This window comes from Oryzias melastigma, linkage group LG24 (genome assembly GCF_002922805.2).
Source record: "Oryzias melastigma strain HK-1 linkage group LG24, ASM292280v2, whole genome shotgun sequence".
Lineage (NCBI taxonomy): Eukaryota > Metazoa > Chordata > Actinopteri > Beloniformes > Adrianichthyidae > Oryzias > Oryzias melastigma.
The window spans coordinates 20,436,110-20,452,401 of NC_050535.1; the positions used below are offsets into that span (position 1 = coordinate 20,436,110).

At 38.2% G+C, this 16,292-nt stretch overlaps 1 protein-coding gene across 1 annotated transcript in view; it reads right to left on the reverse strand.

Annotated features, from left to right (window-relative positions):
* The window catches only part of nudt14 (nudix (nucleoside diphosphate linked moiety X)-type motif 14), a 44,882-nt gene that overhangs the window by 15,155 nt on the left and 13,435 nt on the right, over positions 1 to 16,292 (reverse strand). Inside the window, exons 2-4 of the mRNA XM_024290982.2 lie at positions 12,814 to 12,857; positions 2,162 to 2,226; positions 583 to 883 (exon numbers count right to left, since the gene is read on the reverse strand). Of these exons, the coding sequence (XP_024146750.2) occupies positions 583 to 883; positions 2,162 to 2,226; positions 12,814 to 12,857 (410 nt within the window). The remainder of the gene's footprint in view (positions 1 to 582; positions 884 to 2,161; positions 2,227 to 12,813; positions 12,858 to 16,292) is intronic.

Sequence of the window (16,292 nt, forward strand, 5' to 3'; positions counted from 1 at the left end):
TTGTCCTTATTTGTAGTTAGTCTAAAGCTAAAGATGGTTAAGATGTGTGTTTACATCCACTCTGCAATGACCCGATTAGTCGACTAATAAAATAATCGTTTGTGGCAGCACTAATTCAAAATGACTGATGGATGTGTTAACACAGACGTGACTTTGTATGTATCGGACAAAGCAGGAGCTTTCAGGGTGAGTATTTGGGATATAAGGCAGCCATCTTGGTAAAAGCTCCACGTGAAACAGCTGTTTTAATAGTTTTCTGTCTTAAGATTCCCACATCAGCAGACTAAACCAACCAACAGATGCACGGTCATCCTTCAGCTCACAGCAGTCTGAGGGTCCTAAGAGCGTCTTCTGCCTCTTTGAGTCACGCACCACGTTCAACAAGAACGTTTTTTCATGTCTTGAAAGGAGGAACACTTTGTTCTCATGACCTTGTATTTCTATAAGTACAGAAACTCAGTAAAGCTTGTCTGTTTCCATAGTGACGACATCATAAAAGTGTATTCAAAGTATATCCTCAAATACAAAATCCTAAAAATAAAACTCAAACTGTAAACTTTATTCAAGGTTAAACAGACTTACCTGTAAGAAGTAATCCTCTTCAGCTTGGAAGCCGGCACATCGTAGCCACACTCCTCCAGCACCTCCTGCCGGGCGATCTCCTCTAACGACAGGCCGGCTTTGTCAACCAGGCCAGCACAGAGTTCGTAGGTGACCCCGGCGGAGAACGGGGGGCCCTGAGAAGAGCTCTCCCCCTCTGAGGGGGGCTGACCCTCCTGAGACTCGGCGGCGGTGGCGGCCTCGGCAGCTTCCGCTGCGCCTCCCTCTTCAGTCTTCTCGTTTGGCTGCTTCTTGGCCTTCTCCCATTCACACATGTACACAGCTGGAAGGAGACAATCGGAGAAAAGTGTGTAAACACAAAACTGTTAACCAGGTGGATGTATAAACAGACCTGCTGCTTTCTTATGATGCACTCTGACTGAAGCATCAAATCTGTTTTTGACACTTAACTTCACATTTGGGAGGAGCTACTGCTAACCTTTATTTACTCATTGCAACATTATGGAAAATACGGATGATGTTAAGAGATCAGGTTTATTTATGTAGAAATCCCGTCTCCATGTCTGGGTTCATGAGATCATTCAGACTCTCAGTACTAGGATCTTCACCATCTACTGCAGGACCGGCGCTTTCAGCGGTACTTCTGTCTCTCTGTGGCCCACTTTGATGACTTTCTGTTCCACATTAGTCCAAAGAGGGAAACATAAAAATTAAATCAGAGGAACTTGGAATATTGTTTCCAATTTAGAAAAGTATTGTAAAGTTCAGAAGCCTCAGCTTTTCCTTCATGTTGGTTTTGGACTCCACTATGGCTGACGGTGTTAATATCACGACAATTGATAAAAATCCTCTCTAATAACTCACATTTTATAGGAAAATACGTATCCCCATTTACTTTTTAGCTTGAACACAATCATAATAAACAACTTGTGTCTAATTTTGTGCAACAAATAATTGTGTAAATCAGTGATACTAAGTGTGACAATCATTGATACCAATTAAATTAGAATTATCTGTAAAATTCAGTGTTAACAATGTAAACATAAACAACAGAGCCACTACTTAGTGCAAAATTTTTGTAAACAACAGAACAAAAATAAAATTATTCAAGTGGCTGTCAGGCACATTGGTGCTCACGACAGCCAGTCTTGCAACGTGCGCCCCCTATCTACCTCCAAAGGAACGTCTCACCCAAGAATGACAAATATAACATTTTACAGCCTCTTCAAACGGAAATAAAAGATCAATACTTGGTGAGAACCCATTGAGAATCAAGCTAAATATTGCGATATATCTCAATATCGATATACCCACTGATGACATCATCAACACATCACAGGCCACAGCTGAGTCCCTCTTTGGTTGATGTGACAAATACTCACCAATTATAAGTTCAGATATTTGAACTATGGATGAATCGCTCTGTGTGGCGAACTTTTGACGTACATGACAATTTTTAAAACTCACTGCCACTGGTGGATCATGCACGGCACTCTGACCACAGCACTTATCGCTGCACCTTTAACATTAACTAAATGCCACCAATTGCAGGAAACAAAATTGTTTTTTATGCAGCATAAGAGGCAAGAAGAAGTCATACCAGGACGAAACTGCTTGACGAGGACAAAACAATGTGAGGTGGTGTTGAAGATCAGCACAGATACGCTGCAGAAAGTGGAAAAAAAAACAAGGTTTAGGAAAAGGTTTAACAAAACACTGATCAGACAACAATGGAACAGGAGGCTTTCATTTCAATAGCATTTATACAAGAACAGAAACTGGTGGTTGGGGTATCTTATTCCCAGGAAACACTGAAAACATTTAACTTTAAATTCAACACATGATTCTTAAGGGTTTAAGTAAAGCAGGAGTTTGACACTATTAACCTGTCTGTGTGTAAAGATTTGACTTAACTCTCCTTGAAAATGTTGAAAAAATATACTAGCACCTTTTGGCCAAAGATGGTGCAGGTCTAGAAGGTCAAAGGTCATGCTTACAGCAGATCACTTTTCATGTCTTGATGTGAAAAACATCAATGTAAAATTTCATAACTGTGATAGGGCTGCCACGAAACAGTTGATGACTAATTTAGTAGTCAATTAGTCGTTACTTTATATTATATGGAGTAGTGCTGCCACAAACAATTATTTTAATAGTCGACTAATCGACTACTAAATTAGTCGTCATTAATCACCGATTATTTTTTCCGATAAGTCGACGAACCAGGTCATGCGCAAACTGGATGTAAAGCACACATCTTTACCGTCAATAGCTTTAAACTAACTAAAATCTAGATATAGAGCATTACCTGTGATAATGCTAGTGTGAATGCTGTAACCTGAATTTGGCCGCTGAAGATGCTAGAGCTGATATCTGAAGATGCTGAAATTGATAACTAAACACTGAAGCTGAAAGCCAACTAAAATATTAGCTGTTAGCCAAATTAGCCTAAAAAAATGAAAAAAGCCTAAGTTAGCCAAAACAGCTAGCTTGCAAATGAAACATTAGCTAAAGTTCAAAATGGCCTAAAAAACAAAAATCTTAACTTAGCCAAAACAGCTAACATGTAGGGCTGCCACAAACGATTATTTTAATAGTCGACTAATCACCGATTATTTTTTCCGATTAGTCGACTAATCGGGTCATGCACAAAGTGGATGTAAAACACACATCTTAACCATCATTCGCTTTAAAATAACTAAAAACTATATATATATTCACACTAGCATCATCATAGATGAAATGTAAGCTGAATTTGACCGCAAAAGATGCTAGTGATGATAGCTGAAGATGCTGATAGCCAACTAAAATATTAGTTTAAAGGCCAAATTAGCCTAATTAAAGCCTAGGTTAGCTAAAACAGCTAGCATGCAGCTGAAATATTAGCTAAATTCCAAAACAGCCTAAAAAACTTAAACAAAAAAAGACTAAGCTAGCAAAGACAGCTAGCATGTCTGAAAAACCTTAATAAATGCCAAAATAGTCCAATAAGCTAGCATAACACCATTATAACTTTCAACTTTACTATACTCTGACTCCATATAGTACAAAGTAACGACTATTCGACTATTAAATTAGTCGTCGACTATTTTAATAGTCGATTAGTCGTCGATTAGTCGACTAATCGTGGCAGCCCTACTAACATGTAACTGAAATATTAACTAAAATCCAAATTAGCCTAAAAAACCTCAATAAATGCCAAAATAGTCTAAAAAGCTAGCAGAATTCCATTATAACTTTCAACTTTACTACACTCTGACTCCAGATAATATAAAATAATGAATAATCAACTATTTAATTAGTCGTCGACTATCTTAATGTGGGAGCAATAATATGGAGTCAGAGTTTTATAAAGTTGAAAAAAGCTGTGAGCACAAAAAAATGCACTTTTATATTTGAGTCATATTATTATATTTTGTGAAAAATAATTCCTTGAATCACACGTCGACCTCATTAGAGAGATCAGGAATACACTTTCCATCAAACTCATTTTGACAGGTGACCTTTGACCCTATATACCTATTATATATAAAAGTGATATTAAATTGCTGAGTCATCTTGAGGGGCGGGGCATCTTTCATAACAAGTTTGATGGATGGTGTAGGGTCAAAGGTCACCAGTCAAAATTAGTTTGATGGATGGTGTAGGGTCAAAGGTCACCTGTCAAAATGAGTTTGATGGATGGTGTAGGGTCAAAGGTCACCTGTCAAAATGAGTTTGATGGATGGTGTAGGGTCAAGGGTCACCTGTCAAAATGAGTTTGATGGATGGTGTAGGGTCAAGGGTCACCTGTTAAAATGAGTTTGATGGGAAGCATATTCCTGATCTCTCTCTCATTTGATTGAATCTTGTTTTAATCACACAAACGAATGACAGAGTCTGCACTATTCACTAAAAGTTAAATTAACTATCATCTTAATTGTCTTTGTTTTTAGTTAGTTTAAAGCTAATGATGGTTAAGATGTGTGCTTTACATCCAGTTTGAGCACGACCTGATTAATCGACTATTAAAATAATCATTTGTGGCAGCCCTAGACTTTGGTAAAATGTACTTTTTTCAATGACTTCATAAATGTTCCATAGTCTTTTGTCTTGTTGCTGTGGCAACGTAATAGCATTAGCTAAATCGATTATTCTGAAGGACGGACCAATTTTTTGTGGTTATTTTAAATATTTAGAATATAAACTTACTAAAAAATGGAAGTTCATTCTGACTGATTTGTAAAAAAAAGAAGAAAAAAAAGTCAGTTTTTTTAGGAAACTCGCATGTTAAAGGAACAAAACCTATTCAAGTTTAATTACTCTTTATCTCCCCTTATCTTGTAACCATTATCCAATAAGACTGCAGTGTCTTTCCAAATTTATCTCAAGCGTTTGTAATTGTCTAAAAATAAAACGACAGGAAAAAAAAGCGTTCCTTCTGGATGTTTTTCTAATTTAGGAGCAGAAATCCAGAGTTCAGGAGGTCACGTGGCTGATGAGCATTCCCGGGCAGGAAGAACAAGAAGGAAGGTCAGAGCGAGCTGCAGACGGGCCTCGGCTGCGGTGTGAGTGGCAGCCGGAGGAGACTGGAGGCCCGGCTTTGTGTTGGGAAAGCGGATGCGTCTGAGGCGGCAGGAAGCCCTGCCCCGTCTTTCCCATGACCACAGCTACAACATCCAGCTGCAGCCTCCGTCACTTCACCTCAACGTGCACTTTGATGATCCTCAGAAATAGGTAGCATAATCGCAACATTTGGATGTTATCATGGAGGCTCCAGCATTAAACAGTTGTATCGTAGTTCATAGAGTTATAGAAATCAAAGCTCCAGAAGTTAGTATAACCATTATGTTCTTTAAGATTTATGGCTTTTGTTTCCATCAAACAGGATTCTTATTTATGGAGCCGCACAGCGATATACTGAGGTATATAAAACATATTCATGCTCAAAGGACGCTCAAAGGGAAACACTCTGACTTCCTGTTTGAGGAAACAATAAAAACCTTTTCTCATGACTTGTAGAGGAAACTGAAGAAAATTGGAACAAAGCTGTTGATGCTTACAGTAAAACTAACAGCTTTAGGATTATAAATCTGTGAAGGCTCATTCAGTCTACAAATGCACTACTTTAAATAACAAATACATTCAAATTTGTGGATATCGTACATGTGAGAACGCTGGAAATGTTTGTGCCTTGAAAGGTAGTTTGTCCTTGAGAGTGCAGTCCTTTTTTTATTAAAGAGAAACATAAATTGAGAGTTATTTTTATGTTTGAATCATGCAAAATTAGTGTAAAATGGAGATGCTCTTCTGTTTGAGGAACAAATCTTATTTGGACAAAGATCTTAGTTCATATCGGAAACATATTTGGATCCCTGTTAAAATATCAAATAATTGATCTATACATCTATCTAGTGAAATTGAATTATGTATCAGCAAAGATGTGTTTTTGTGTACGTGCATGTGTACAGTATGTAGTGTATGTGTATATATGAATATGGATTTGGCAGAGTATCCTGACTTTATGTTTTTGGCTTATTTGTTAACTTTATAGATTTGTTTGTGTCTTTACTTCAATATATTTGATGCTTTAGCTCATCCTTTTTGGTTAATGTTGATTATTGTTCCAAAAGTAGGAAAAAAATGTTGCTTTTGAAGAGTAAATTATACTTCAACTTCATACATTTTAGTTTCAAATCAAAAAAGTAACGGAGAAGTGGCCGGTGACAGCTAAATAATTTATCACTCTAGGTTTGTGCCGTCACATAACTCTTTATAAGATGCTTTACCTAACAAAAAAGATCAGCAGATTTGAGTTGATTGAGTTAGAACTTCACTACTGTTTATGGTGTTGCATATCAACATAAAGCTGCTTTTCTCTGCTTAAGAATCCACTGAAATTACATTAACGGTTGAAGAGTTACGGTAGTCTAAAGAATGTCAAGACTGGAGCTAAATCTCTGATTTTAAAGGGTTAAACAATGCAGATGAACATTTTAAAACTGTTTCAGCTTTAAAATACCATTTCTGAGTATAAGTTGTGTTTTTTTTTTTTGCTTTACCCTCAAAAAACAATTGTGGATACTCCTACACCTCCAAATGCCCCTACAGTTAAAGGGTACGGGGGAGCCGTAGGGCAGGGGAAGAATTTGACTTGTTCTTTATTACATTGTTATCTAAATATTTGTTCTAATGTTGCACTGATATTAGAGCTGCCAGCAACAATTATTTTAATAGTTAACTATTTTATTTCCGATTAGTTGATCAATCGGGTTATTCTTAAAATGAAGGCAAAACACATTTTAACTATCATTAGTTTTTTGCTCTCTTTTTGCATCAATGTTAGCTTACATAGACGCAGATCCCTCTTCAGCGTTTTCATACTCGGTCACAGTGGGCTTCCTCTTCAGGTGTTCATGCTTCACCGTAGTGGAACACAAGTCCTGCTTTGCAGATATTGCACTGGACGCTTTTTTCTTTTATTTTTATGTTTCACACTTTCAGTCTCGGTTGGCGTGTTGCTATGGTACCCGAGTCTTCCAATAACTCCATGTGACATCACTACTGACCCGGATGAGCACTACTGCACATGTATGTAAAAACAATGGCAGACCCGGCGTTAGAAAATGCGCACTACTAGTTTGAGATTTTTAAATTTTTTTTAAAGAAAGAAAGAAACAATGAATCGACTAATTAGGAGCCGACTATTTCAATAATCAATTGGTCATCAATTAATCGAGGCAGCCCTAAGTGATGTTATGTTTCACGAAGCTGAATACACATCAGTCTGTAACGGTAGTGAAGTGCGTATGTATTCAGTTCCATTATTATGATTTGCCATTTAAGATGAAATGTCCGTTTTTGGCACAGAAATTCCATCCATCTAATTCTGGAACCAGGTCACAGGGGCAGCAGTCTAAGCAAAGATACCCAGACTTCCCTCTCCCCGGCCACTTTCTCCAGCTTCTCTGGGGGGACCCCGAGATGTTCCCAGGTCAGCCGAGAGACGTAGTTTCTCAGCGTGTCCTGGGTCTTCTCCGGGGCCTCCACATAGTAGGACATGCCGGAACACCTCTCCAGGGAGGAGACCAGGAGGCATCCGGACCAGATGCCCGATCCACCTCAGCTGGATCCTCTCAATGTGGAGGAGAAGCGCCTCTACTCCGAGTTCTCTCCAGGTGACCGAGCTTCTCACCCCATTTCTAACCCTTAATACCTATCCTAGGTATGTGGACGTTGGGAGTGGGGTCATCCGGACCCCACAAGACAGTGTGCTGATCTTTTATTTTTATGATTTTTACTGGTGTCTATGGCAGACATTGTCATGGGACGGTTAACACGTCAGTGTAAGACTGGGGTCATCTGGACCCCGTCAGATAGCACAAGGGCAAAGGGAGCGTCCAGCCACTCTCTGGGGGAAACTCATTTTAACCGCTTGTAGTCGGGATTTTGATCTCTGGGTCAAGACCCCAGAACTTGTGACCCAGAGTATTGGAATGTTTATCGCGAGTATTGGAACGAAGATCGACTTTACTTGGTACTGTGACCGTATAACGGTAGACGCTGCTCCAATCCGCCTGTTGATCCCACGCTCCGATCTTCCCTCAATCGTGATCAAAACCCCAAGATATTTAAACTCCTCCACCCACTGAGAGAGGGCAAAGTACCATTCTCCAGTCCTGAATTTTGTCAAGTACGACTATGGATTTTTTCTTCTTTGTTGTGCTTTTACACTCTGAACGTTTCCTCAGTTTGAAGAGGAAATGGCTTCTACGTAAAATAAGTTGATGTCTTAATGTATACATTATTTATCTATTTACGTGGATTTCAATGAACTTAAATTAATATTTTTACGCCCTGCCCTAAAGTAATTAAGTTTGAATGCTGTAGATTGACAAATATAAATGTAAAACTCCCGTTTCTGAAACTGTATTTTTATTTTATTTTTCATAAAGTTTACTCTCTAATGCTTTAGCTCTGATTTTTAAAGAGAAAACAATTTCCACCATTGACTCAGTAACGTTTCTGAACACATACTGAGTAGACTTTTACTTGTCGGTCTGATTGGATTGATGCATTTTTGAAATATTTTCTGATCACACGCTAGAAGGGAAGCGGTTGTGAAACCTTCAAATACCAACAATCTGAGCACAGCACGGCTACGAGTCAAAGAGGGAAGGATGATAAAAACTTCTGGTGGAGGAGTTTTGCTTGAGTTCAGCAAGTATGGACAGGATGCTGGACCGGCACGACTTAGATCATGTGGAAAATTTACACTACAAGTGGCACATGGAGGCCTGGGGCATGGGAGCTGTCTCTGCAGCAGGTCCAGGACTTGCAGAGCTCTTACACAACCTATCCGTGCGTCTTTCGATTCCCGCTGGCGGGAAAAAAAAAGAAAAAAAAGAAGAAGAAGGCCCTAATGGTTAAACCAAGAGGAGTTAAACAGACGATGAGGACTTTTTACGCTCGGTTAAGTTCTGCAGCTGGAAAACCGCCGACATGTCAAGACAGAAAGTAGGTTGATGTTTGGGCCTTATTAAAAGAGGTGTTGGATGATTTTTTGGATAATACACATTATCTAAGATCACCACCCTCTTTTTTTGGTTTGGTCAAACAGAGTTCAACATTTTGATTTGTTTCACTAAAAAAACGACACGAAAAGTTCCTTTAAAAGCAAAAAAAGCTGCATGAGATCCATAATGTTCGTTTATACATTTGGTTTGATGAAAATATTTTTTTTCTTCTTAAAGTTTGTGTGGAAAATGGGTCCTTCGGATTCGAGTAACACCCAGATCACGACACGAGTTACTACCTTGATCATAATCGTCGTGCATGAGATCAATGAGTCTCACTTTTACAGTCAAGGAATGATCCAATGTGGATATCAAACCCACAACGTCCTTTCTGAGGGGCTGTATCTGTGTATGTGGTCAAACTCAAAGCCTTTGTCACGGATACTGCGGGTCTTTGGGCAGTCGTAGAGGAGCCGGTGGGATGCCATGACAGGGGAACATAGGATTATCATGTGTGTGGCAAGAGGTCTGAATACTAAATGAGTCTGGTGGAAGGATTAATAGAGGAGGTGAAACATTTTACACCATTTGTGTTATTTCTTTTCTTTTCAGGACATAATTTTTAATGTAAGTGAGATTTAATTAGACTGCACACTACAGTCTAAGGGTGTGACAGTTGATCAACTTAATCAATTACTTGATTTTTATTCCTATAATCCTTCCTACAATCTATCGGAAGAAATTTGTTAATCTAACCAACCAATACTATTATAAAATTGTTTCAGGATAAAATAAATCAGTATATCAATACCAGAAAATACCATGTAGATTGACTTACAGTAAGTTTATTTTAGTATAAAGTAAAAAAAGACAAAGTTCATCACAAATGATCGACCATCATTCCAGTCTAATGTGAGAAAACACTGAATCTATCAAAGCCATGTGATCGTAGTGTGGTAGAATGTTCTAATAATGCTCCCTTTGGATTATTCTGATATGGAAAAACAACTTTATCAAACTAAAATGTGAATGAATATGACATTCATTCTTGTTTACTTGTTTGTTTGTACACATATTTAACTCATTATCTTGAAGAAATAAAATAAATCTGGAATCCTTGAGCTGCACTTTTCAGAAACGTATTTATCTCTGAAGCACACCAGTGGAAGTTTGGGATCAAGATGTCCTGATCCAATTTAGATCAGTGAATCAGATCGTTTAAAATGAACCAAGATCAACTATGAATTGTATCAGTAACTAATAATTATGATATGACTTCATCAACCACTTCATCAGAGGTTGTTTTCCCACTTATACTATGATTATTTAAAAAATAAAAACATTCTATCGGGTTTTAGTACTTTAATCTAGTTATTATTTGGTTTAGATCACTTTTACTCTTTGATCCATGGTCTGGCGTGTTGTCACGGCAACAACAACGCGTCGCTGAGCCTCGACTGCAGCGGCAAAGACAAGCAATATAAAGGCTGATCATCATGATAGTTTAAAGAAAGCTTCAGTTCAGAGAGAACGGTCACCTCTTACCGTTTGTTTAATTTTTTCTAGAAGATGATTTTTTTTTTTTTCCAGGTCCGCAGGTTCGTTTCTCGTGGATGTTTGTAATACAGCAGACATAAAAGTCGTTAGAGTTCTGCTCATCTTACTGTTGATTTGTTTCTCTGTGTGACCAAATAAGACTTTTGGGATATCTGAGTTAACACTTGATACATTTAAACATTTCAGACAATAACTGAAGGAAAAATGTATCTTTGTTCAAAAGTCGCATATTGTCATCAAATAAAACATTGTGTTTAATCACAAACACAAAAGTGTGATTGATGTGATATTTTTTTAATCAATTGACAGCCTTAATTAAAAATAAATGTTCTGAATGTATAGTTTTGTGTGTAAATTGTATTTTTATTATTCTGAGATAAGCAGTCGGCAAATACCGTAACTCAAAGAAAAAATGAATCATGATTCCAGAGATAATTGTGATTCATTTTTTCTAGGTTTACGATTAATTAGTTTCCTTTTTTCATTGATTTCCAGCCCTACTTTTAGGGTATAAGCAGAAATGAGTTGAGTCTACTTGAGTTTGTGTATTTTAAAAACCCAAAGGAAGCAAATGGAATTCAGTAACAAGAATCATGTCAGAACAGGACAAAGGAGGTGGACGGATGAGCCTGTTTGCTTTGTAAACAGTGGTTTTGTGCAGAGAAGAAAAACAAATGAAAAAGGTTCAAAACAGTTCAGTTGAACTGGATTACAGTTAGTAATTTCAGGCACAAAAATAACTCATTTTTAGAGAAAAAAATTGGATATTTTTCATGACATATTGGCCCATTTTGTAATTGAAATAACTAATGAATATAATAAGACGTGTAGCTTCTTCCTTTATCTCTCTAACGTACATGTCAAAGTCAAGGCCCGGGGGCCGGATCCGGCCCTCCAGATCATTTTATTTTATTGTTATTAACGGCCCGATGTTATCTTGCTCTCATTTTTAACTTGTATAATTTTGACAAAATATATTTATGGAGAGTAAAACATTGAAAGTTATTTAGGGTTTAAATATATAATATTCCTGCCTGTTTATTATTCATAGTTATGTTAAAAAGTTGTGGTTATAATATTATAATGTTTTAATAAAAATTGGCATTCTGTTAGCTTTTTTAACTATTTTTCCATTTACTAAGATTTTTTAGGCTATTTTGGAGTTAGGCTAATATTTCAGCTACATGCTAGCTGTTTTGGATAATTTAGTTTTTCAAAGGTTTTTAGGCTGTTTTGAAGTTAGGCTAATAGTTACACACTACATGCTAGCTGTTTTGGCTAATTTAGGCATTTTAAAAACGTTTTTTAGACTGATTTGGAGTTAGACTAATATTTACACGCTAGCTGTTTCACCTATTTTTTAGGCTAATATGGATTTAGCTAATATTTTAGCTGAGAATCAGCTTCAGCCATTTCAGCTATCAACTTCAGTGTTTCCAGCGATCAATTTCAGCCTCTTTAGCGGCCAAATTCCGTTTCAAGACTAGCATTATCACAGGTAATGCTATATATCTAGTACATAATTATGCTAAAAGTTGATGTTTTAAAGTTTTAAAAATTTAGTTTTAAAGTGATCAATAAATGTTTATCCTGTTCAGCCTAAGACCTAAGATGTGTTTTGGATTTCGGCCCCCTGTAGACTGAGTTTGACACCCCTGCCCTAACGGGAGGAGCTCTATATTCCTGTAGGCAAAATCCTGACAAAGTACAGGTTTGTGGTTTACCGCTTCTTACCTGAGGGTTAATTATTTCAATGAAACTTTTGGGGTTAAGAGAGAAGGCTGCAGAACTGAAACGACCCTTAACTTCCCTCAGGTAAAAATCGGAGATATCTCTCTAATAAATGTCCATGGAAAAGACTTTCAAGAAATGCAGCAGAATAAAAATATTTTTACAAGGCATTTGGGCCGTCTTGATTGCATCTCACACATTACGTGAATAGAGAGAGATAAATCAAGGCCAGGGCCTCAGAAGACCAGATTCATCCTCTTTTTAAGAGCTGAGATTCAAACACCCCCCGGACAAGCTGCTTGGATTGCTAAATCTCTCCGGACATGAACATGCATGTTTGAGGGATTCTTCTGGCTGACTTCCACAGATATCTTCTACCCACACACAGGGGGCTGGTGCTGGTTTTTAAAAAAACTGAAGGACATTTGATCCCAACATATAAATGAAAGTGAAAATTTGGGGGTTTTACCTGTCATGAGTTCTCATGAAGTCCCAGGACTTCTTTGTGCCGTTCTGTGAAGAAGAGGATGGCATTTTAGAGCACAAAAATACATTTTTCATCTTTTGTTTACCAAATTTGCTACGATGACAGAAAAACTGTGGAAATACTTTTCTTTCATTGTGTTTTGTCAACGCATAAATAAATCATCCTACGGTAACTTTCACGCCTTGAGCTTGCAGGGAGGGGTTTCCGATGACTAAATGCTCAAGCACGTCTCCCCGTCATTCAACTTAAGTGACATAAGCTACTGTAATGTTTTAATGCCCTGTGGTCACACATCACCACATCAAAAGCAGAACACTCCCTTCAGTAAATTTCCAAAGAACTTGACGTCTGCTCAAACAGAAAGGAGATCAAAGTCAATCTACGAGTTCAGAAAAATGAAGTTCTGCTTTGCAGTTCTGAGAAGGATTTTTCCTAAAAATGACAGCTTATGGAGGTCACAGGCAACATGAACTTGAAGGCACACGAGTTCTTCACCCACTTGAGCAGCAGACGGTTGTCTCGATTTCACACAAACTGCATATTTCTCGCTACCTGACACCGCAGGCTCCCTTTTGCCCGACAAGCCCTTATTTTCTGGACCAGCACCAAAAGACACAGAGTGAACACGCGGCTGATAAGTGCTGCTGCGAGGCAAGAAGGTGAAAGTGAGGCCAAACAATGAAGAGGACAAGTTTTCTCTTGTTGCCGTAGCAACAGATGAGCTGCCCTTAGTCGACAAGTTTGTGAAGGAAACGATTCTTCCTTCTGCAGTTGAAAGACTTTTTTTTTTCAAAGAATGAAAACTTGCAAATGTTCAAGTCATAAAATATAAATGCACAAAAATGAGTTTATTCCAAGGAGGTTTCAGTAATCATGAAAATGATTTGTGTGAAGATGTCAAATACGTGGAGAATGTTGTGTTTCTACCATGTAAAACAGGGGTCTCAAAGTGGCGGCCCGCGGGCCATTTGCGGCCCCCCACTTGATATTCTGCGGCCCTCGCCTTAATATGAAAATGCGCCCCATGAGTTTTGTATGAATGGTGCTTTTACAGAGATGTGTGTGGAGCCGACGAACCAACCAATCATGGTGGGGTATATAGCTCTTGGGGGCGGGACATTGACCAATCTTGAAGCAGGAAACTTTTAATTCAAGAAAAACCTGACACCCCCCACCCCAACCACATTAATGAGTTCCTTACTTATTTTTTTTTTTAGAAAGTGACTATTCAGAACTCTGTACGGGACTCAAGTAGTGCCAAAAATACGTTTTTGCATCCACTAAGGGTGTAACGGATCACAAAACTCACGGTTCGGATAAAAAACGTAAGAAATACAAGACAAAACAAGAAGATGAAAGCCTAAAATTACTTTTTTGAAAAGCTTTAAAACATATATTTGAGAAACATATATAAAGTACTTCAAAGCATAAATATACACTCACACATGTTTTAACTTTGAACATAAACATGTAAAACATTTAGTTTCTGGTTACATTTACATGTCTGGAGACCAGATCTATAAAAAAAATTCTGAAAGAAAAGAATGCTGAAAATGCTATTCTTTTTTCTTTGTATTTGCTTTGTGAGGATTCAGCTTTAGGTCTAAAACTTTGCATTTACCTTTGTTGTTGGTTCTTGTTATAAGAAAAGTCCTTAGCAACAGCAGCTAGCGTCGTCATTAGGGCTGCAACAAACGATTATTTCAATAGTCGACTAATCTCTGATTAATTTTTTCGATTAGTCGACAAATCCAAAAATTAACTGGAGATTATCCATCCATTTTCTTGACCGCTGTGTCCCTTTTGGGGTCGCGGGGTGCCGGAGCCTATCCCGGCTACTGAAGGGCGAAGGCGGGGTACACCCTGGACAGGTCGCCAGTCTGTCACAGTAACTGGAGATTAGTCGACTATTAAAATAATAATTTGTGGCAGCCCTAGTTGTTATGGTACCCGAGCCATCAAAGTACTTCCTGTGATATCACTACTGACCGGATTAGCACGTGTTAAATAGAATGGCAGACCCAAGGTTAAAAAGTGCGCACCGTAGTTTTGAGATAAAAACAAGGAAAAAACCAAACAAAAACGATGCATCGACTAGCAAATTAGTTGTCGACCATTTTAATAGTTGACGTAGTCGCGACTAATCGTGGCAGCCCTAGTCGTTAGCTCTTGTCGCTTCACAGAAGATATTGATTAGTAGTACATAGACATGAGCAAATCTTCAATAAACTTGTTCAATAGACATAGACAATGGACCAAAGATATAGACAGTGGACAAAAAAACATATTTTTGGCACAAATGGAACCCCGTACTGTCCAGACTCAGCCAGACTCTGCCTTCAGTGGCCCCCAGGTAAACTGAGTTAGAGAACGCTGATGTAAATTAAAAAAAAAAAATTCTCAACAACTAAAATGTATCTAAAATCTATTGCAGGTGCTTTGTGTAGCCCTTGTGCTATCCTAGGTATATTTACATTAAAAGTGGTGTCATCTGGACCCCACAAAGAACTTTTTATTCCAAGGATTTTTTATCCTCACTGGTGTCCGTGGTAGAGATAAAATCCTGTCCACTTTTGTCATGGGAGGAATCACACATCAATATAAGGGTGGGGTCATCTGGACCCCATCAGAGAGCACTAGGGCTATGGTAAAGAAACAAGGTACTTATATAGCAATGTTCCAGCCATCGGTCGAAGGCTCTACCACTGTGATAAGTGATCACGTTTGGGCCAACTCCCAGCACATGACTGTACTCAACCCTGCTAAACATGCAGGAACTCGTTGACCCTGACTAAACTCAAAACGCTCCATTCAGCACTACCTGTCCAGCAGGTGGCAGCGTCTCCTTCTTCTGTCAGCTGAGAGTGTCATGTCTTCCCTACTTCACCAACAAGTGATTATTTATGTTTGCTGTATCTTTTTGTGAAGTTCAGCTGGAGCTCCAGGCAGGATGAGCTTATCTGTTGTCAAGAGAAAAAAAAAGTTCTGTAGGTCTGTATCGGCACCGAATGGGCATCCTAACAAACTTAATCAAGTTTTGTTTATACAGCACAACTGTGACATTCTGAATTTAAACTATTGAGCCGTGGTTTTCCAAGGGGGCGGGGCATACCATCAGTTCTGCAGGGTGTCCAAAATTTTGCACACATTATTTTCTGTTTGGGTAAATGATGAAAATAAAAACTTTTTTTAAAAACATTTTTGAAGAATGTCTCATCTGTAATCTGATGCTTTTAAGAGGATTTTCCATCTTTCTTTAGCTTCTTTATGCACATTGATACAACATTTTACCTGGAATGCCCAAACTTTTGATCCCCATTGTAGTCTTAAAATAGATGGGGAGTAGTGAAGGAATTAGCCAATATTTTTAGATGAAAGCAACCAAAGGCTAACAATATTTTCTTGCAGGAATGATACTCAGGATGATGCTATCTACAAAAGTCATTTTAATGTTTTCCCAT